At 42.4% G+C, this 24,501-nt stretch overlaps 1 protein-coding gene across 1 annotated transcript in view; it reads right to left on the bottom strand.

Moving 5' to 3' along the window:
* Positions 1 to 24,501, bottom strand: part of KCNH7 (potassium voltage-gated channel subfamily H member 7) — a 369,362-nt gene that overhangs the window by 334,040 nt on the left and 10,821 nt on the right. The window contains exon 2 of the mRNA XM_044303361.1: positions 17,024 to 17,254. Within this exon, the coding sequence (XP_044159296.1) occupies positions 17,024 to 17,254 (231 nt within the window). The remainder of the gene's footprint in view (positions 1 to 17,023; positions 17,255 to 24,501) is intronic.

Genomic DNA, 24,501 nt, shown 5'->3' with positions numbered 1-24,501 from the left:
AAAGGGTTCACATACTTTTTCTTGCAACTGTATGTGTATATATATATATATATATATATATATATATATCATCAGGATATGTCATCAACATCTGATCGGTAGGGGCGGACTCCCAGTACTCCCTGCTGATCGGCTGTATGAAGAGGTCTCTGATGAGTGGTGAGACCCCTTTGAAGGCTAGAAATGTCACATTTGTCAGTCACGTAGCCTATTTGAAACTCAATCTAATTCAAGTGGATGGGCCTATGCTACAGTACCAAGCACAGCCCCTTTACAATTTACAGGACTGTTCTTGATATGCTGTGAGGGGCCCACTGGAGCCCCATGGTCATCTATATCAGAGCATAGGTTCTCAGTGGTAGTTCCAGTGGTTTGAGGCTGTTGAGAACAGCAGATCATTAAGAGGTTCCAGGTATCAGAATCCCACTGATCTGATGTTGATGACCTATCCTGAGGTTAGCCATCAATATCTGGAGTCTGGAAAACCCCTTTAATTTGTAATTCAGTGTCCAGTTAAATAGAACTGATATAAAGGAGCACTTGATATCAAACTGGAGTGTAAAAATGTAATAATTTTAATGGTTGTAATATATATAGAAAGGGGAAGGAAAAAAGAATGTCAGATCTTGAGTAATTAGGTAGCCAGTAAATCTTGACAGGGCAAGCTGTGCACACCGGCTTTCAGTTTCCTGACTGAAAGTTTTGAACAAAAGTATTTTTCTTTCTTCGAATACTATATAAAACCCCTGAAATTGAAAAGAAGCAATTTCAGTCAGTAGGGTACCGAGTTACAAAAACTCACACTTGCTGTCTACACACTATGGAAGTATCCATTTTGATAATACAGGCAATCAATTTTGTTATAAACATGGAGCTATAGTACATCTCATACTCTTTTTGAAAGCTCACCTGGCCAGAAGGGAACGTTTAAGGACAAAGCCTTGATTTTCAAACAGGAAATTAGGTCGGAAGGAATTTTAAGAACTATGGAAGTCACCCAAAGGCTACTGAAGATTTAGTATGAATATTATTTAGTTGTATTTCAGTAAAAAAAAAAAAAAAAAAGCACTTTTAGAAAAGCGACACCACCTATGACTATTTGCCATCTGATTCTTCTATTCATCTTCCCCTGGGTACCATTTAATAGGTGGTCTCTAGTTCAACAGGAATAGGCATTCCTTAAGATCTCCAGGGACTTTCTGGGGACAAATGTGCCTAAAGGTGCGATGTTCTGCCTAAATTAAAAGAAGACTTTCTAAAGTATGGTAACCATTCGTAAAAAAAAATAAATAAATAAATATATATATATGTATAATCTTTGCAGCTGTTGTATGAACAGATCTGTGACCAGACACTGAATAAGGAAGTGCACTCTTCCTCTCCCCCAGCTATGAATCCTAGCATGGATCTCCAGCATCAGTTACATATTTCCAAATAGAGACATGAAAGAAGATATAATTTCTCTGAAACTGAGACATCCCGTCCCCTGACCAGCTATTATCTTCTTCACTAAACAATCTCCCCCTGAAGATGCTTTAGTTCTTTTTGTCAGAGGAAACTTCCAATAATTAGCAAACATAAAATGGCCTACAGTATTGGACTGGGGTTCCTTTGGCTTAAATGAGTTTTTTTTTTTGTATTCCCACCCCCTCATTTTAAACTTTGTTAATATTGCACATGGAGGAAATATCATCCATTATTTTACTAATTATAGATTATTTTGGGAAAATACCTTAGTGGCAAGTGATTTTTTCCAATGAAAGGAATCTTCAAAAAAGGCTCTCGTGTTGGAACTTTGGGGCTTACTATTGTGTCAGAACCTAGACCCACCAAAGGATTTAATGATTAACGACACTCTGTTGGGCCAGTACAACCCTAATGGTATCTAAAATGCAGGTGCAGTAAAAATTTCACATCACCAGACCGCTAACAGACTACGATATCCAAACGATATACAGGGATGGCCTTAGTGGTTGGAGACCTGTGAAGCTTTTCCATTGGGCAATGTTATTTGGAGACTGTATGTTATATCTATGTGTGTACTATATGATTGTATTATTTGGGCAATACATAGTATACCTTGAAATGGGAGTAACAATGGAAGGTATGACACAGGGCACCATCCTAAGTGTGGCTCATTATATTGGGTTTACACCTAAAACCTCATTGAAACTGCAAAGACTAGGAAAGAATAAGACAAGAATAAGATCATTTACTTTCCATTAGTCGTTTATTTTACTGTTTTTCTCAAGACCATCACCTAATGCAATTTAAGTCCATATTTTACACGTCATAAAACAAGTGCCGATTAGTAGGCGATGAGCGGCGGGGACATATCATAATTGCAACAGAACATTATTTTAATTTTGCGCTTCGTCCATATTGTAGATGCGTCTGGTTGTAGCGATGAGTCACTCACATTGGCAGTAATTTTCAAAGTATATAAATGGCAGGATACATTATCAGAGTAATATACAGTGTAAAATATTATGACAGCTCAAACAATAAAAGTAGATTTACTGTGTGCACAAAGGAGGCAGCCATTAATGTGGGCTCTAGCAGCATTCATTAGGTAGCTGCTTATCAGCACATTGTGAATCAGTGCATTATAATTATTAGTCGTGACATTTTCAGGGACTGTAGATCTCAATATATCAACAGTCTATTTAATAACCGTTCTTTTTGCTAGTGAAATGTAATAGATACTGATTAAAATTGGAGGTTCCCATTATAACCATTTAAGCCTCATTCAGGTTAACAAATTGCAACCGTATCCAAGATGTAACATCCAGACCCCCAAAGCTTTTCTTTATATTATGTGCTTAGTGCCAAGTAGATGTCTTCACCCAGCTACTCCTCGTCACTGCCCATCATATTTCAACAATACTTAAAATTGGCAGCTGCATCCCCCTCCTCCCCTCTCCTTTTTGTGTAGTATTAGCTGCTTTGCTCTAGCTTATAGTTTGAGTAGTAAGCATGTTTCTGAGCATTCACAGAGAACATGCAGAGGGAGAAATCTGTACATATTTAAAAGCATACCATCAATTCAAAAAATCCACAGCTTTCTCTATTCTGCCAAAGGCAAAACATGATTGCAATTCCGTGTTAAAATCTGCATGTTTATCCCTGCAGATTTGCTGCCAATTTACTGTGAGAGCTAATTCACATGGCCGTTTTTCATATCTGTGTGGGAACCTAGCCTATAACAACCACAATACTGTCCACACACCGACCCCATAGTAATAAATGGTAAAAGTCACTTGAACCTTGTCCTGAATGGGCACACACAGAGTCGGACCATAAAAATTAAAAAAGCTCAGCCTGCATCATCAGCTCCCATCATGATCCAAATGTAATCACAAAATATGGCAGTTGTTGCTGGATACAAAAATACTTTTTTTTCATATGTCCTTGTAAATTAAGGCCTCTTCACGCGGCCGTTGTGCTCCCGTGGCTGTATTGCAGGTCGCATATGGCGGTTCCGCAATACACAGGGCACCGGCCGTGTGCATTCTGCATCATGGATGCGGACCCATTCACTTGGAGATGCAGTGCGGAACGGAAGCACTACAGAGTTCCAATCTGTAATCCTGACCTGCTTTCATTCCACTTCCAAAAGGGGGGAAATGTTGCAAACTTTGACCTTGTGTGCCCAAAATATGCATAAAATGCCGCACAAAGGCATAAGTTGCAATGTTTTTATGCACAAAACTGGCATAAGCAGACTTAATAAATGACCCCCCATGTGTGCATATATTGTCATATGCTACTATGAACTAATGGTCTCTAAACTGTGGCTCTTCAGGCTATGGTAAAACTACTACTCCCATCTTACCCTGACCAGCACAATTCAAGTCATGTTGGGAGTTGTCGCTCTGGTACAGCTACACAGCCACAAGTCTTGGAACACCGAGGTTTCTGCAGGCAGTTTTGGAAGTCAAAATCAGGAGTGGATCATAAAATGAAAAAGGACAGATACAAATTCTCCTCTATTTTTTTTAATTCACTCTTGGTTTTAGCCTCCAAAACTGCATCATGAAAACCTGACCGCGTGGCTGCACCCTCATATAAACTATCAGCAGATACTTGGCTCTGAATTTTTGGCTTCAAATGTACAAACTCCTGAACCCACCTCATGCGATAGGGAGGAATAATTCTGGCCCTGTCCACAGAAGAAGTGACGTCCTGTCCCAAAAATCTGGTAAAGGACATGACATCTACGGAAGCTGGGTTTTCAGTCGTGCCACGTGGCCTGGTGATGGTCAGTTCCCAGTGTTCGCCAGCGAACACATGCGGGCTGCCATCTTTAGTAAGGTTAGACTCACCCATCCGGCGATGCACAGGTAAACCCTTACCTGTGCCGGGAGCTGGTCTGAAATCAAATGCAGTCACCGGGAGCAGGCCGTTCCGAGAACGGCCCCCGGGGGCCTTCATCGGGCTGTTCTCGGTACTGCCTGCTCCCGGTGACCGCATTTGATTTCAGATTGGCACAGGTAAGGGCTTACCTGTGCATCGCCGGACGGGTGAGTCTACCTTACTAAAGATGGCAGCCCGCATGTGTTCGCTGGCGAACACTGGGAACTGACCATCACTGCTGGTTTCCAACAGTATATATATTGACAGTGTATAATAAGTATATTACAAACGTTCTCTTTCAAACATGTCATTAAGGAATTAGAGGGGTGGGGGGTTGTGAGACTTGCATCATCCCAGGAAATGGCTCCGGTCATCACCTGCCATCAGAATATAAGTTTATGTTCTTTATGTTTCTTATTATTATTGCATTTAGGGAAATGTTTTTAAGTTGGTGGTAATTTTTTGTTTTCCGGAGATGCTTCTCGTGATGTATTTTGTCAGGGCAATATTGAGTCTAGAGAATCAGGTAAAATGAATGATGCAGCCGCGCCGAAGCCTCACAACCTTTGATGAATTGCTCTCACTATGTGATTATGTGTAGTCTGACTCACTTGAAACTACCGGTAGTTTTACAGATCGCTGAAAAGCATGATCCGTATCAATCTGAAGGGAACGTCGCGTTCTCTCCTCAGATGCAATCCAAGGTATATTACTGGAGGCACCGGGGAGAGATGGATACTTGCCGGAAACGGATGATTTGTAGACATCATCAGCTTGGTCATTTAATAGCCTCGTTCACTTATAGGCTAAACAAATATGCTTCTCGAACAGCTCGTTAGCAAAACACACAATTAACTGCTATGTTTTCTGTGACACACATGATACTTGGTAAATAAGCTTCCATCTGTTCTGAAATACTCCTACATCATGAAGCGAGCACATTCTGCCTGTCACACCATGTAAATACCAGCTACGGAGTTTGGATAGCCTATTTTTAAAAACACAAATGTTGGCAAAGATATGACGTGTCTGGAAGCCGGGAAAGAAAGAGGCACCTGCTGGGGACTGAGCCTTGGGAACAGCGGAGAGACACGAGACGTGAGGGATCACCCCGGGGATGCTGAAGAATATAGGACAAGGCATCCAGGTAGAAATGTATACATCCTTTATCCATCCAATCCAACTGATTAAACAACAAACTTTGGAGTCATACCGGAGACCTGATGAAGAACCCTTTAAAGGGGTCGTCTCACGTCAGTTAATGGCATTTATCATGTAGAGAACGTTAACACAAGGCACTTACTAATGTATTGTGTATTGTCCATATTGCCTCATTTGCTGGCTTCAATAATTTTTCCATCACATTATACAATGCTCGTTTCCATGGTTATGACCACCCTGCAGTCAATGAGTGGTGGTCGTGCTTGTACACTATAGGAAAAAGTGCCAGCCTCTCTGGTGGCCAGGACTGTGGGAGTGCACATAGGCTGGTGCTTTTTCCTATAGTGTGCCAGCATGACCGCCACTGCTGGATTGCAGGGTGGTCATAACCATGGAAACAAGCAGCGTATGATGTGATGGGAAAATGAATCAAGTCAGCAAAGGAAGCAATATGGACAATCACAATACCTGAAGTCGGCCATTTTGAATCCAACTTTTGTTTTTTCAATAGGAAGTGGGTCATGTGACACATCAAACTTATTGGGAATTTCACGAGAAAAACAACGGTGTGCTTGGTTTTAACACAACTTTATTCTTTCATGAGTTATTTACAAGTTTCTGACCACTTATAAAATGTGTTTGCTGTGAAGATACGAGATGTACAGCACCTGAAACTACGGATACTGGAAGCCTGTGCTAGCATTTCTCCTGCGGTGTTGCTATCAGTGTGTGAAGAGTGGGAGAAGAGGGTTGCATTGACAATCCAACACAATGGGCAGCACATTGAACACATTTTATAAGTTGTCAGAAACTTGTAAATAACTCATGAAAGAATAAAGTTACGTTAAAACCAAGCACACCATTGTTTTTCTTGTGAAATTCCCAATAAGTTTCATGTGTCACATGACCCTCTTTCTATTTAAAAAAAAAAGTTGGATTCAAAATGGCCGACTTCAAAATGGCCGCCATGGTCACCACACATCTTGAAAAGTTTCCCCCCTCACATATACTAATGTGCCACAAACAGGAAGTTAATATCACCAACCATTCCCATTTTATTAAGGTGTATCCATATAAATGGCCCACCCTGTATATATATATATATATATATATATATACAGTACAGACCAAAAGTTTGGACACAACTTCTCATTCAAAGAGTTTCTTTATTTTCATGACTATGAAAATTGTAGATTCACACTGAAGGCATCAAAACTATGAATTAACACATGTGGAATTATATACATAACAAAAAAGTGTGAAACAACTGAAAATATGTCATATTCTAGGTTCTTCAAAGTAGCCACCTTTTGCTTTGATTACTGCTTTGCACACTCTTGGCATTCTCTTGATGAGCTTCAAGAGGTAGTCACCTGAAATGGTCTTCCAACAGTCTTGAAGGAGTTCCCAGAGATGCTTAGCACTTGTTGGCCCTTTTGCCTTCACTCTGCGGTCCAGCTCACCCCAAACCATCTCGATTGGGTTCAGGTCTGGTGACTGTGGAGGCCAGGTCATCTGGGGCAGCACCCCATCACTCTCCTTCATGGTCAAATAGCCCTTACACAGCCTGGAGGTGTGTTTGGGGTCATTGTCCTGTTGAAAAATAAATGATGGTCCAACTAAACGCAAACCGGATGGAATAGCATGCCACTGCAAGATGCTGTGGTAGTCATGCTGGTTCAGTATGCCTTCAATTTTGAATAAATCCCCAATAGTGTCACTAACAAAGCACCCCCACACCATCACACCTCCTCCTCCATGCTTTACGGTGGGAACCAGGCATGTAGAGTCCATCCGTTCACCTTTTCTGCGTCGCACAAAGACACGGTGGTTGGAACCAAAGATCTCAAATTTGGACTCATCAGACCAAAGCACAGATTTCCAATGGTCGAATGTCCATTCCTTGTGTTCTTTAGCCCAAACAAGTCTCTTCTGCTTGTTGCCTGTCCTTAGCAGTGGTTTCCTAGCAGATATTCTACCATGAAGGCCTGATTCACACAGTCTCCTCTGAACAGTTGTTCTAGAGATGTGTCTGCTGCTAGAACTCTGTGTGGCATTGACCTGGTCTCTAATCTGAGCTGCTGTTAACCTGTGATTTCTGAGGCTGGTGACTCGGATGAACTTATCCTCCACAGCAGAGGTGACTCTTGGTCTTCCTTTCCTGGGGCGGTCCGCACGTGAGCCAGTTTCTTTGTAGCGCTTGATGGTTTTTGTGACTGCACTTGGGGACACTTTCAAAGTTTTCCCAATTTTTCGGACTGACTGACCTTTATTTCTTAAAGTAATGATGGCCACTAGTTTTTCTTTACTTAGCTGCTTTTTTCTTGCCATAATACAAATTCTAACAGTCTATTCAGTAGGACTATCAGCTGTGTATCCACCTGACTTCTCTACAATGCAACTGATGGTCCCAACCCCATTTATAAGGCAAGAAATCCCACTTATTAAACCTGACAGGGCACACCTGTGAAGTGAAAAGCATTTCAGTTGACTACCTCTTGAAGCTCATCAAGAGAATGCCAAGAGTGTGCAAAGCAGTAATCAAAGCAAAAGGTGGCTACTTTGAAGAACCTAGAATATGACATATTTTCAGTTGTTTCACACTTTTTTGTTATGTATATAATTCCACATGTGTTAATTCATAGTTTTGATGCCTTCAGTGTGAATCTACAATTTTCATAGTCATGAACATAAAGAAAACTCTTTGAATGAGAAGGTGTGTCCAAACTTTAGGTCTGTACTGTATATATATATATATTTAGTACTGCCACTTCATTGGTCCCCCTCCAGTCTCTGCTCACCGGGCTCTAGCAATAATGTGTCGACATGACATGTGACTGCTGGAGCCAATCACTGGCCTTAGCAGATACTACCGAGGTCATCACTACAGCACATCATCGTTGGAGTCCACTGAGCAGAGACCGGTGGGGGATCCAGGAGTGGTGGGGAAATTGGTGAGCATCACTCAGTTTGTTATTTTATATCATTTTAAGCTTTTGGGGTTAGGAAATTTCAAGCAGGTGCACAACCCTATTTAAAGATGAAATAAAACATCAGCTGTTTTTACTAATAAATAATGAAGTAAAGACAATTTGATAAGTCAATTGATATCTACTTTAATGTGGAATAAAGTTCAGGACAAAAATGTGCTCACATTAACATATACCCTGGGGAAGAAGAAACTGAAACGGCTGAATTACACCGGTACAGAGATGGGATATTTCCAATTAACTGTTAAACCTTCTGTTACTCGGGGTCATACAGCAAATTGAAGCCATTTAGCCCCTGTCAACTGTGACTTAGTGGGGTAAATGTGATTAGATACAAGCGTTCAGATATACAGAAAATGTAAAGGTGACACAGGAGAAGACTATTTCTAGGAGGCGAGTAATGTAAGAACACGTGGCTGAACGTCCAGATACAAGGGTGATGTAACATGAAACTTTGCCGACAGAGTTCTGGGCTTGTGGAGCTGCCAGTCATGAGTGGTAACAACAAGATGTTGCACAATTCAAACTATATCCTGGATAATCTTGCTAGCTGTAACCAGAAAATCCAATAAGGATCTGCAAATTATATTTGAACTGATACCATGCTAGGCAGGAGGACTTACTGTACTTGAAGGGTTATTGTAAAAAAAAAACCTAAGACTTCAGCACTCACCACCGATGACAATGACATTTCTTACCAGCCAGAGTTCCGTGCAATGCAACCCAAATGTTCTATCAAGACTGATCCTATATTACTGTTCAGCTGTCACGCCCATGGTTATGGTCGTGACTCCTTGGAAGCCACATGCAGTTGCCCACGGTCTGGGTGTTGTGTCAACCGCAGCTAGGGGCACTTAGTTGTTTGCCTCAAGTGCGGTTGCCGCGGACAACAGGTATGCGTGCGGTTGCCTCTGGCTTTGTGTGTGTGTTTGTGTGCACTTTCCTTGTCTGGTGTGCACGAGATTTATGTAGGTGTGCACTGTGACAATTCCCTTCACTTGTGGCTGCCCGTGGCAACGTTTTGTATTGTGTACATGTGGTGGCAGTGTCTTGGCCTCCTGGCTGACTCCCAGGACATGGTTGCCATGCATTTCGTTGCCTGCGGTAACAGCTGCAGTGTAATTGTTTATGGATGGCTGTCTTCCCTTCCCTGGTGTGAGAAGGGTTAATTCCCTTCCTAGTCTGTGAGCACTGGGTGTGTCTGCATGGGTGTGGCTACATGGGCAATTTAGCCTCAGTTGAGACCTGATGTCTGAGGGGTACTCCAGGCATGTTGCTGGAGTCATCCTCCTGGTCTTCTACCATCTGCCAGTGAGGGCCACCCTTGTGGTCATAAACTTTATGTCTGGTGTTAGATGATTTCTTTATGGTCTATCTGTTTATTGCAACTATGGATGTCCTGGTAACCTGTGTGATATGTGTTGTCTGCTGTGTCCCTTAGTGTTTTGTGGTCATCAGTTCATGCACGGGTTCCAGTCAGCGTGGCTGTGGCAGGTAGGTTTGGAACTGCTTTGGTTCTCCTGCCATATCCATATGTTGTATTTGTTCCCCTTTCATTGCAGCTTGCAGGTCGTCTTACCCTGCTCCTAGTTCAGGGCCACCCTGAGGGCTAGTAGGGACCCCAAGGTTTCCGGTGTATGAGCCCTCCCACCATCAGGGTTGGCTCATACGCCTAGGAGTAAGGGTCAGTATTAGGGATGTGTTAGGAGGTGACCTGCTCCCTGATCCTGTGGTCCTGGCCAAGCAGCGACCAAACATCTTCTGGCACCGCACGACTGAGAGTTTCCCCCATCCTCAGCCATGACATCAGCCTAGTATAAGGTTGTGTGGACTCCATACATTCTCCATTTACATAACTCATGAAGCCTAAACCTGCAATACATTAAGAGGGTCTTCAGAGCAACAGTAGATAATTAAAATGGGTTGTCCGTCAGGGCAAAGTTTGCAGATAAGTTCACAGACTGGTTAAAAAAATGAAAATATCAATCCCTCATTGTTCCCCTGTTGCTGCTGGTCTAATACTTACTAGATCCCTGCTGGTCTCCACTTCTTGGTCCAAGCTTTACCCACAGGACTGGCAGAAGATGACCACAAAGCCAATCAATGAACTGTTTTGGTCAGTGATTAGCTGAGCAGGCCTTCCATGGCATTTCTTGTGTGTTGAGGCCAGACAAAGAAGAGGAGACAGTAAGCATCAGAATGGCATCAGACCTCACTGGATCCCCACTGTTCTCCACTTCCTGATCTGATCTCGATATACTTGAAATGCTAAGAAAGCCCACCAATCAATGGCTGATGGGTCACTGCTGCGTCCAGTGATTGGCAGAGTGATCATCTCCTGCCATTTTCTGTGTTCCCAACCCAGACCAATGGAGACAAGCAGGAACCCTTTAAGGAACCCTTTAAGCATCACAACATCATCAATGAGAAATCAATGAGGCAGAGAATTGATTCTAATATTTCCTTTAAGCCACTCAAAAATTGTCACAATGGATAACCCCTTTAAATTCCTTACTGTTACTCTGAAGACCCTATCAGTGCATAGTTTGCTTAAGCCTCATGAACATGGTCCATCAAGTCATTTGGATTTTGTAATGTGATGTGAGTTTACATGTATGGGATCTGGGGTAATTGTGGTCAATACTAGCTAAAGGGAATGAATATTTATCCAATTCCCTCTATGACCTAAGTGGTCCTTTAGGTGGACTTTAACAGTACTATAGTGCATGATGGAGCAATTTTGAGTTTATAACAGTGTTCCTATGGTCAAAGTCATACCAATTATTCAGCAATATTACTTGGAAATGGAATGTATAAATTCTGTCTTATCTGATATTATAGTAAAAAATGAGAAAAATCACCTGCACGTGACATGTAGCCACCATAAATCAACGTGGCGTATTAGTATTGGGCTAATGCCTTAAGTAGCCGACGTTGACAAGTCAAGTTGCAAAATTTGACATCTGCACCATCTGCCAGGAGAAGAGCCACGAGTCGTCTAGGAACAAAAATAGCCGGGTAGAATTTTTTTGCCTTTAGCGCTGATGCATTTGTGGCAATATTTGTTAATTAAAGATTAGCTTAACAGATTTCCCAGCTGGCTTTGACATATTTAATTAAAAATAGATCCAGCATGCCATGCCAAAGATTGTTCTGCCGGAGCTATATATAGAGCAAGGATGGGATAAGAAAATGGAGTTTTCCTTTTTTTTAATAAAATGTCAAGCAGCTCACATGTCCAAACTGTTGCCAAGCTTTCATCTACCATCAATGCTAAACAACTTGCATGAAATTAGAATTTTGCTTTTCCATGACAACTTATAAAAAGAGAATTCGCAAAACACGGATGCCGTCTGTGTGCCTTCCTCAATTAGCAGAACGGAACGGATGGCCCATTATAGATGTATAATCTTTGAGGGGACACGGAACGCATCTTTTTCAACCAAACCACGTTCATGTGAATGCGATCGTAGCCTCACTGCCGACATACATTTAACGTGCCCTTCAACATCCACGTGTAGGAGTAAGTCCTCCTCCTGTGTTATTGTGGAGAGTCAGTTTAGGTTGTCTGACATGTTACAAGTGTAATGTGTATTTTCTCCCTAAAGAATATGGACATTGGCTAGGTTTGAGTTGTTAAAGTTTACCAGCTAACATGATGTGCACTTGAAGTGGTTCTCCAGGATTTTTAAAAGGGTTTTCCAAGAGTATCTGATCGGTGTGGATCCGACACCCAGAACCTCAGCCGATCAGCTGTTTGAGAAGGCAGAGGCACTCAGAGTAGCTCAGTGGCTTTCTCTCTGCGAACCAAGCCCAGCGCCGTACATTGTATAGTGACTGTGCTTGGTATCGCAGCTCAGCCGCATCCACTAGGTCATGTGACCAATGAACATGGCCTAGGCAAAGCTGGAGAAGGCCTTAGCGCTACTGCAAATGCCAATGCGTTCTCAAACAGCTGATAGGCGCCGGTTCAGAGGATAGGACATCAGTAAAGAAAACTCTCGGAAAAACCTTTTAATTCGCATTCCAATCTGTTCTCAAATGCTTTCCACTGCTCCATTCTGGTTCCCTGACACTCTTCACTAGTCTTCTGGTCCCTATCTGTCAACTTTCACATGAACAGGGTCAATGGAGCCAATGCAGCCAATGACTGCCCTCAGTGGTGATGTGTTCCCTAGGGGCGCTGGGCAGTGAGCTATTGAGGAGCAGAGGATGTGAGGGGTAGTCACTATGTCTGTCATGATCAGTCATGGTGGATTTCTTCACACTATTGCTACTTGGGGCCTTTCAGTGAATGGAGGGAGCACCTTTCATCCTCCTGTGCACACCGTGGTTCTGGGTTTCTGTCTGATGGTAGCTGGGGTGCCCGTGATGTTAAGTGTCTTATAGGGAGTGTAGTCAATAACCAGTCCAGAAATAGAATAAGTGTCTCTCTTTACTGTAGTGCAAAATGGGAGTTGTAGTACATCCAATTATAGCAGTCACAGTTCCAACTGTACAATGTATAGATTTAGGCAATAATGGGGGTTATGGTCCTCTTCCCTCTTTGTCTTGCTAAAGTCATTTTAAGTAGAACATAAGGCAGGCAACAGTAACTTGGTAATAATGATTGTAGGGTCCACTACAGGATACAGGGTCTTGAAGGCATGTCTGGCCAGGATGAGTCCAGATGTGAAGGGTGTTTTAACAGTGCCCCTCAGAGCAGCAAAGTCAGACTGGCTGTAGTAGCATATTACCTTGCTGACTCATATGCTTGGCCATACAGATTCCAAGTTCCCCGATTCTCTCCTTCTCTTTCTCTTAATCTTGCAGTAATTCGCACAGAGCTCTGTTAGTCTCTGAAGCTTTCTGGGCCTGTGGAGAGGAAGCATAAACCAACAGCTTCCTCTCTCACTGAACTCTCACGTAAAAGCCTCACTAACTGAACTGGGGCGGATCTTGGATCCCCATTCAAACTCTTGCAAAGGGGCAGAACCAGGAGAATTAACCGTTGCTGTGCAATCCATACAGTTATGCTGAGTATAATGTATAACATAACAATACATGATTTAACATTATATTACATTGCATTAAATAACAAAACCGTTTGCAGATAACCCCTGCTCTAAGTTACTACACATAACCCAGCAGTGAATTGCTGCTTAGGGACATGTCACTGCCGAGGCTAATCACTGACTGCAACACAGCATGTTACCCCATTTATAAGGAAGTTGACAGACTGGGACCGGAGGACAAGATAGGCAGCAAATCAGAACAGAGCAGTGGGGAGAAGGTGTGTATGGATATCTCCTTAGGTATTCCAGGCTGGGATGCCAATTAAAAGTTTTTTTCCGAGAGTTTTTTTTTTACTGATGTCCTATTCCTCTGGACCCCCGCATGTGCAACCTCTTTCATTTGTACTTTCTCTCCTTTACTTGGATGGACCCATTGGGGGAAAAGGGTTCCTACGTTTTATTATATTGTTTTTGTACTTTTGTACCAAAACTGTATATAGGTGGTTCATCCCCGAGGCCATGGACCACTGTGTGGTGAAAAAATACTCTCAGTGCCTAGAGAGCTGGAAAACAAACTGATAAGAAATAGATATTATCGCCCATCTAAGCGTAATTTGTCTATTAAAAGAAGACATTTTGGAATACTATTCTAAAAACTAAATAATATATATATCAGTAGACAAAGCGAATGCGTCTGGTCGCTCTATTTACGGTCGGGACAGATTTGCGCTATTACTACCACTTGAATAGATAGGCAATTCTGTTTTAAGCATACCTTTTCAATATAATAGGAAATATTAAAGTGACACAAAGTGCTCCATTTATTTCCATGCCGTGAACTGCGCGTTTGGCAGCACAATTTATTTTATGTAAGAATTATTATAATAATGCGCTTATAAAGGATAGCCACAGAGGAAAATGAAATCCTGAGCGCAGCGGCGGCATGGCAAACCCGAGCGACACACAAGTCCACTGTGTCAAATTTTGTTACGTGATTAGTCAGCAAAACTAGATTACCATTGAGGTCTCTGGAGGAGAAGGCTGCCTGGGGCTCACATTATAACAGCTCTTGATTTAAGATGTGATTTTTCCTACAGTCCAGTTATAAATTACCATCATTTTCCAAATATATATGGTAAATCATTTAGCAAATTATTTATTTTAAAGCTTTTGGAGAAACGTAATGAGCAAGTCTAAATTTCACATATAGCAGTTAAAGGGTTTTTCGGGGAAGAATATATATATTTTTAAATGTTCCGGTTAGGTTAAAAAAAAGTCATTACATATCTTGCAAATTGCCCTGGTGGCGCCATTCCATCACTGTTCCAGTCCTGCTGTTCTCCACTTTCTGGCTCCAGCTGAACACAGGAAGTAGACAGAAATGCCGCTTAGTCATCCACTGGCCGCAGTAGTGACTATCCTCAGCCAGTGATTGGCTGAGTCGACATTTCTAGCCATTTCTTGTGTATCCAGCCAGGAGTAGAAAATGAAAAGCAGCAGGAACTGGAGCAGAGTTGGAACCGCAGTGGTGGGGGATCGGTGAATAATGATTGCTTTTTAAATTTTTCAGCAGAGCAGGGGCTGTATAATATAAAATTTTCAAAAAATATAATTTAGTCTATTAAATGTCCCACTATTCCTCAGCCGTTCCTGCACACATGACCGCTGAGTGATTGGCTGAAGCGGCCACAAGAATGATGAACAGCATATGACTGCGCCATCTTAGGGCCACTTCAAAGTTTCCAATCTTAGGCACAAACATACGCACTGCGGTTAAGTTCATAGCACATCAATGAAAGGGGTTTCCAGGTGTACAATATTGATGGCCTATCCTCAGGATAGGTCATCAATATCTGATTGGTGGGGGCCCAACTCCGAGCAACTCCCCCAATCAGCTGTTTGAGGAGGCTGCACCATTCTGGTGAGCGCCTCTGCCTTTTCCAAGGCCAGTGATTTCACGTTCATCGGTCCCATGGCCTATTCGCAGCAACTGATGAACTGATGTAACTGCTAAAAAGATAATATCCAAAATGAGCAATTAAGAGTGCGTCCATTAGTAGCATAAAAACAGCAGATACCATAACTCATAATACATCATGAATAGTCCCGTATACTTGAGCAAAGTAACAATTATTCCAACTTTGAGGATAACTTCCCCAATATAAGAACAAACAAAAAACAACAACATAATTAAAGGAACACTTTGAGGGTCCGACATGTCTCTGAAGATTGCACAGACAAACCAATGATATCAATAGATGCAATGTAATACTTGTCTTCCCTAGAGGTGGAAACACACAGAAGCTGGGAACTTCAAGGAGTTGTCCAGGGGTCTTGGGTTTTTTAAATGATGGCTTATCTTAAGGATAAGCCATAGCTAGATGACTGGTGATGGTCTTAAATCCCACACCCCGCCGATCAGCTGATCTGTGTGACTTTGTCTACAGGATTCAGTGGCAGAGCTACACAGCACTGTCGACAGTGTAGCAGCAGGAGTTCACTACTGCAGTGATGCTCCCATTAAACTCAATGGGAGAAGGCCTGAAGTAGAGAACTCCCACTGCTACATTTTTACTAGTGCTGTGTAGCTCTGGCACTGAATCCTGTAGCCAAAGCTACACAGATCAGCTGATCAGCGGGGTGCGGAATTTACGACCCTCACCAACCATCTAGCTATAGCTTATCCTGAAGATAAGCCATCACTTTAAAAAACCAAGACCCCTTGGCAACTCCATTAAACATTTTTTAAAATCTTCATAAATTGGTTGAGAAATGTAAGATGACTTAGCAGCCAAACACTGACCTCAGTTGTATTGACACCACTACTCAAATGTTTAGGTTAACACGTCATCGCTGAAGGGCATCATATAGAGACTGGCAGGGGACCAGGAAATGGAGGCATCAGGGGCTAGTCAGGTGAGTAATACTTTTTTTTATTGTTTTATACCATTTTAAATGTTTTTTTGTCGTTAACAAATCCAGGTGGTTGGACATCCTCTTTAAGTCTCACCCACAGATTATAGCTGCTAAAACTGATTGCTGGAGGTCCAACCTGTTCAGCAGAACAACCAGTGATCAAGTTATTTTCACTGGACCTTTAGAGACTGTGAAAGTAGCACAACACCTATTACAATAATAACAAAAACATGAAGTGACATAATTATGCCACAAAGGCAACTTTTCATTGCTTTTCAAAAGGAAATGTGGAACTTATGGGAATTATATGAACAATGTTATAACCCAGATCACCGTCATCAAAACTGAAGGTACAAAGTGCACCAAAATACCTTTTCTACTGATGTGTTAAGCAACAGTAATGATTTCAAAGTCATTTCATTTGACCTCTACTGAAGCACATCCCTTAAATCCTGTCCTATAGTTGGTCCCTCGGGATGAACACAACAAACATAAAAGGGAACTCAACATATTGCTGGAACGAGCCAATGACAGACATATATAGAATTAATCGATAGGACTCTAAATATGGATGCCAATTTTAGAGATCTTCTTGGCGGACCTTACCGTCTTTGTGATAATAGGTGACCTCGACTTTCCGTTCTTCTGACCCCAGCAAAGCTTGAGCTATCTGAGCAACGTCATGCCTTTTGGTCTCCGGTCCATGTAAGAAGTCACAAGTGCATGGTTTCTGCATGACATCGGGCCTTGAGAATCCTGTCATTTCGCAGAATCCGTCATTGCAGTAAATAATTGCACAGTTCTGCACCCTGGCGTTTGCAATAATGAATTTTTTATCTGTAACAGGAACATAGTTTACAGTTAGAGGTTATCTAACACATGATACATCTAGTGGCGTAGCTAGAAAAGACCCGGCCCCACAGGCAATTTTGAATGGGGCCCCTCCCAGTAATTTTTTCGCAACACCTTCCTTTCATGCCGCCCCATTCCTGTGGCTAGTAAAGATTGCTCTCTCAGACCAGGGTCGGCAGCTGTTCCATCCGTTTTCTACACTGTCCATACTGTCACTGTATATAATTGTGTAATACTGTTGAGGGAGCCATGACAAAATCTTTTAGTTCTCCTCCTCCATGAGGATCCCAAAGCAGCCGATTTCCCTATAGCTACGCCCCTGGATACATCATCTTCCATAACATAATTTCATCCAACTCGTCTTCCCAAATCTATCAAAGAATCAGCAGAAGTGCGTGTCTACTCAGGGGCGTAAACAGGGGAGGAGATTTATGCAAACTAGGCTTCCCTGAAGACCAATAGGACTGCAGGATATTGTTACAGATACATAGCCCCCAAAGAGCTGCCGATCGCATAGAAGATCCCGTAGAATAGTGGCTGTGCTCAGTTTTGATGTCACCTATCTCCAACTAGAAGACACAAATCTAATTTATGGCATACCACTGTGACTACTGCAGGACAACAGATAAAATCTGATGTCTGCCTTACAGAAACTATACAAGCATTTGGTATCATTATTATTGACCTTTATTTTTTACTTCTGGAAAACCTCTTTAAAGCCCTCTGCTGAGAAAGTATTCACATCTGTTGTCACCCAGGAGGAGCATATTACCTGACCTCAGGTACGCACACACAAGGTATAACTTCACTAGAAGACAATTAATCTTATGAGCATGTTTTGATCTGGAGTGACCAAAGAATAGACCCTCATTCGTGGGATACACACTTATGGGTATGTTTATTAAAATGGCGGCATTCTGGTATAATTTCACAGTATTATTAAGCTTAAAAGAGGAATACATACAGTATGTTATGATGATTGTATGACAATGCAATGGGTGAGAGAGTTGGATGCTACACGTAAGGATGGTAAGAGCATCAACTTTGGTCTGTGGCCTTCGATCATATGTTTCTGAGAAGAAGCTTTAAGCTAGATTAGCACATGCTTTATGGATTTTTCAAATATGCAAAACCATTGCAAATAGCCCCTTCTGAGTCTAGACAAAGGCCTAATCTGCATGGAAGACTTCCGAACAACGCTAGTGTGAAAGTACCCTTAGACGGAAACAAAAGTACTGCATGCAGGATCTCAAACAGAAATGGCTCAAACGGATGACAACTGATGCAACAGGATCCGTTTTTTACAGGATCCAGTTTTTTTTTTTTTCTCTCTCTCTCTCTCTTCAGCTCACAGATGAGAAGAACGGAAAGCTAAACAGTGTTGTAAACTCAGCCTTAGAGATTATTAGGTTGACCACAGTTCCATTTTCTTCACACCCCCCAACTTGAACTCTGTTTGAACACTGTCCCTCCTGAGTTGGAATGGCTCATGTGAAGCCTCATCTCTGATTTCCTGACCTCATAAATACTCATTTAAGCCATAGTCTTATCATTTTGATAAGAGTTTAGCTATAAGGAGTGCTTGGGGAAACTCAGGAGGGACTGTCTAAAAATAGACTAAAGGTATAACAAAACCGCTGAAATTTTTCAAAAATTATTTTTAGCCCAAAATGAGTCAAATAAAAAATTGTCCTAAAGATGATCATAGCCTTTAAGGAGAACAGCTGTGATTGGCATTTAAGTGGCAAAGCTTCAGGGGAAAATAATATGCAAATAAGTATCTCCTAGAGGAAGAGAATTGCCTGGCTAGGGCCAATCATCATAACTCCTATAAGCTGCCTCCAAGGTATCTTACTCAGCCATCCACCATCCCACTCTATATTGATAAAGGGCAAGCACCCACAAACAGTTTAGGAACTTCTGCAGAAGGGTATATGGCTTGGTTATTTTCCTTATCAAGAAAAGTTAAACATTGATTTATAGGGAGCCCCTTGCAATGGGTTCTCTGGGAGACATTTCTTTGCAACTTATTTTACCATAGGGCATTGCCAACCCGACAACATTCACTGCTGGTCTCTTTAAGGAGAACCAGTACCTCCCCTAAACTTCTATTTGTGATTTATGTACAGTACAGTATGTACTGTACATAAAAGTACATCAAGAACCATGTTTGGTCAATTAGGGGCCTGGGGCATGATATTTAGCTAATGAAGACCACACTGGTGGTCTAAATTCTTAATGGTCGTGTGGTATTATAGGTGATGCGTGTCCAATAAGAATTCAGACTGCTAATACAATGCGGTCTTCATTAGTTAAAGGGGTTCTGCACTTTCATTTAACTGATGATCTATCCTCTGGATAGATCATCAGCTTCTGATCGGCCGGGGTCCGACACCCAGGACCCCCGCCGATCAGCTGTTTGAGAAGGCAGCGGCGCTCCAGCAGCGCCGCGGCCTTCTCACTGTTTACCGCCGGGCCGCCCGCCCACTGACGTCACGACTTGTATCAACTAGAGTGGGCGCGGCTAAGCTCCATTCTAGTGAACAGAGCTTAGCCGCGCCCACTCTAGTTGATACAAGTCGTGACGTCAGTGGGCGGGCGGCCCGGCGGTAAACAGTGAGAAGGCCACGGCGCTGCTGGAGCGCCGCTGCCTTCTCAAACAGCTGATCGGCGGGGGTCCCGGGTGTCGGACCCCGGCCGATCAGAAGCTGATGATCTATCCAGAGGATAGATCATCAGTTAAATGAAAGTGAAGAACCCCTTTAAATATCAGGCAGGTGCGGCCCAATTGGCCATGTGGTTCTTGACCGCAGATAGCCACAACCTGACCAGATCATGACTACGCTGTGTGGTCTTATCCTAACTTTTCAGAAGAGGTCAATGCAAGGACTTTTCTGGGGGTTTCTGTGTTATAATTAGTAGCATATAGGTAACGGATGTTACAGTTCCATTATGCTGATAACCTCATTTGAAGTTCAGAAAGATTTTCCTGCCGCTCGTTTATGACAATAAATAGACTTTCCTCATGCATTGGGTTATAGAAAGTTAATTAGATCATCCGTCTGCATTCCTTTTACAATGTCACTTGTGCTAATCTGACTCCCTGAAAGAATTAGTGATTGTCACATCCGCCAGGTTGTGCTGGAGTACAGTCAAGGCTGAGATAAAAGTTTATACGCAAGCCAAAGCAATGTATCCATTTCCATATGAATCATTGTAATATTCTATCACAATCAGCAGGCCTGTTCTCGCTTCTTCATTGTGTCAATAGATATAAATCATTTTGGCAGTTGTTCTGTTCTGTGACGAAGGTAGGTAAAGCTACTTTTTTCTTCGAAATAAATTTAGACTCTTTCTGTATAAAAATGTGGTTGAATTTAAAGGGTTTCTGTGGGCTAGAGATACTGATTACCTATTCTCCGGACAGGTCATCAATATCAGATCGGTGGGGGTACGACACCTGATACCTTCATTGATCAGCTGTTCTGGGTGCTGGAAACTATACAGTGTATTGAGCTGGAGGCGGACAGCTTCATACCCTATGCAGTAGGACTGTGCTGGAGTCCTTCAATATGCCAAAACCAGAAAGCACACAGTGTACAGAACCCTCTGCTTCTTTTCCATTCATTATCAGTTCCCAGTGATATGACTGCCTGAAAACAAATGATTAGTGGGGGTGCTGGATGTCAGACCCCCACCTATCTGATAATCCTGACCTAGGTCATCGTTACGTCATCAATATCTGTCGTCCAGAGAACCTCTTTAAGGGCTCATTTACACTACTGTATAAGTCAAGTTGTAAAAAGCCATGATACCGCCCCCATAGAAGTCTTTGGGGACCTATGGTTCCTCCATATACCTATGATGTCAAACACACTACTATATTCCTTTGGATGCCATATTAGGCTTAGGGTGGAAGCAGAATTCAAGTTATGATGAATCTGTACATGATGGATACCAACAGGGTCCATCGAGCTCTGCCATAGCATCCATCATTTTGCCAAAAATATAGGGCTGCAAGCTGGGCTATTTCTTCCAGCAAAAATGTCACCTTCATGAGTGTATGGGTGTGTACAACTGTCTTTACTGGGTTGGACTGGATTTCTTCTTGGTTCTCCAATTTCCTCCTCTACTCTTGGCTTCCAGCAAAATCTGTCTTAGGGCTCATGCACACAAACGTATTTTCTTTCCGCGTCCGTTCCGTTTTTATGCGGACCGTATACGGAACCATTCATTTCAATGGGTCCGCAAAAAAACAAAAACGGAAGTTAGGCCTAGTTCACACGAACGTATGGCTTTTATAGTTTTTTGCGGTCCGTTTTTCACGGATCCGTTGTTCCGTTTTTGAGTTCCGTTGTGTTTCCGTTTCCTTTCTGTTTTTCCGTTCCGTTTTTCCGTATGCCATGTACAGTATACAGTAACTACATAAAAAAATTGGGCTGGGCATAACATTTTCAATAGCTGGTTCAAAAAAAACGGAACGGATACGGAAGACATACGGATGCATTTCCGTATGTGTTCCTATTTTTTTGCGGACCCATTGACTTGAATGGAGCCACGGAACGGCCAAATATAGGACATGTTCTATCTTTCAACGGAACGGAAATACGGAAATACGGAATGCATACGGAGTACATTCAGTTTTTTTTGCGGAACCATTGAAATGAATGGTTCCGTATACGGACCGTATACGGAACACAAAAAAACGGCCCGTACACTCGCAAAAAAAAATGTTCGTGTGAACTAGGCCTTACTCTGTTTGCATTCCATTTCCGTATGTCCGTATTTCTGTTCCGCAAAAAAAAATGTCCTATTATTGTCTGCATTACGGACAAGGATAGTACTGTTCTATTAGGGGCCAGCTGTTCTGTTCCGCGAAATACGGAATGCACACGGATGACATCCGTATTTTTTGCGAATCTGTTTTTTGCAGACCGCAAAACACATACAGTAATGTGCATGAGGCCTTAATGTGTTTGTCTGAGATTCTCAACGTCCAGGCATATGCCTATATATAGTCAAAGGAGCATTGCCAATACGTCTCCATACAGGACTGGTGTCTTTATGGAGATTCAGAAGCGAAGTCTAGGCACAGTAGGCCAGTTTCTAAGGGTGGCCCCGAGGATGAGCACCTGCTAAAATGAAATTTTGCCTATGAGCAGCATGTACTCATATGTACATTTTGGTTATTTTCTAATTGGATACTCACAGTTCTGTGAGAATGACAGGAGGACACCCAGAGAGGAAAAAGGGCAAGGCTGCAGAGAGCGCTAGATGAGTTGTGAAAAGTGGACCCCAATTTTCTGTTTAATTGTATGAAAGAAGATACATAAATGACTACAAGGAAAAGTTCGGTCTAAGGCGCCACACAGTCTGCTGCTAAAATGTAAATCCGGCATTGCCGCGTATAATGGTGCTGTAGGGGGGCACCATATGGCAACAAAGGAAGTGTTTACAGAGCTGACCGGACTCCTTGGACCTTCTTATCAGCTCTTGGAGACAGAGGAGAGTGTCTATCTGAATGTTCTGGGAATGGAAAACTCCTGTAGAATCCAACCAATGAAACAGGATATCCCCACACCCTCTCTATTACCCAGGACACGGGTGATGACTAGTATCAGTATCCATGAGCAGAATTTCAATCCGATACAAAGGTATTTATTGTGCACTCGTGAAGCCTGGAGCATGTATGTCTGATTGTGAACATGACATGAAGAAATCCTCCAGATAAGCCCTCTTCACATAACGTTTGGGAGAATGGCTCTTCGCTAAGTCTTTTTTCATAAAAAAAGAAGAAGAAGTCAATGTTGCTGTTTTCATCTCACAGCGTTCTATCGCTCGAAGCTTTTATTTTATTTCTATGACTACATTAGCTGTTTAGGACCTTATGGGCTGTAGATGTTTTAGAAATGAGCATGGAAGTTAATGTGTATATGAATATTGGAATTTCAGCATAGTTTTATTTTATTTTAATTTACACCATTTACCATAACTAAAGAAATAACATTATTTGATTTGCTATTACGAGGTAAGGTAAGGGATCCATGCACCCTATCCAGACTCCCATTTTGGCTTTCCTCTCGTCCCAGTGACATGTGGCTCCTCTCTTCAAGAACTTCTCTACTGGCCTGGGCAATGTACGGACATCATTACTAAACGTCACATATATCATAGGCCTGAAGAGTCTCGGGGGGGGGGGGGGGGCAATGCTGCCCTGGAGCCTGCACAGTCACAGCTATGTACTGAGCCTGCATCCTGGAACAGGCTAGAAGCTTGTACACATCGGGGCCATTGCACGGATACAGGTAACATGGGGCGCTGGACTGCACAGGAATAAAACTGTGGGAATTTGGGGGGCACTCAAATCTCTGGATACAAGCGGCAGACCATGCAACTGCAATGGGGCTCAGGGCAGGAGGGGGCCCAATTGGGATCATATCCTCTTCTACTGGGGGTGAAAACTTGGTCAGGACTCTACCCTCAAAAGCTTGACTCCATTCCACATGTTATTTTTTACTGAGACCCCCTTTGTAATTGATGCTCTACTGTAAAAGACTTCCAAGAATGTTTACTGTCGACCACCGATGAAGGAGCAGTAAGCCCCAAAACGCGTATGGTGAAAGATAGTATCCTTGATTATCAGGATATTTGATGTCACTTGCTTTTTAACTTCAATATACTGAAAGTGGAAGCGCTTCCTTACTTCACCTGACCCTCCGCATACAAGTACAATCCAAGAACACATCTAAATAGGAACCGGCCAATCTCATACCACGTGGGGCGCCACGTGAGACGCCGACAGAGTGTAATTCTCAGAGACTGCTGCCATATATCCACATGCCGACAGCATACATCTGAACCAAGCGGATGGGTAATGTAGCCAGTGTGGCACTAAATTAATATGAGCATGATGTTAACGCAACCCTCAGAAATATTGCGATACATTGTTACACTGTCAGTATACACTTGAACCCAGTGGACGGGCAACGTAGCCTAAGTGGCACTCAACATGATGTTATTGTTGGCTATATAAAAAGCAACTGCATGAGATCCTGGATACAAGATTTTGGATCTATACATTTTTTAACCAACAGCAATAATTATTTGCACACAAGTGACAGTGGACGTATATTTTATGCACTGACAGAGATCTCTTCCCCTCCAAGAACTATAAATTATTTCCCTTCGTGTATTTATGTGATATTTTGTACCTAGGGGGAAACATCAGTATT

Source organism: Bufo gargarizans, chromosome 8 (genome assembly GCF_014858855.1).
Source record: "Bufo gargarizans isolate SCDJY-AF-19 chromosome 8, ASM1485885v1, whole genome shotgun sequence".
NCBI classification, from domain to species: domain Eukaryota; kingdom Metazoa; phylum Chordata; class Amphibia; order Anura; family Bufonidae; genus Bufo; species Bufo gargarizans.
Note: the sequence above shows the minus strand (reverse complement) of the source record. Positions and strands in the feature narration are given on the sequence as shown.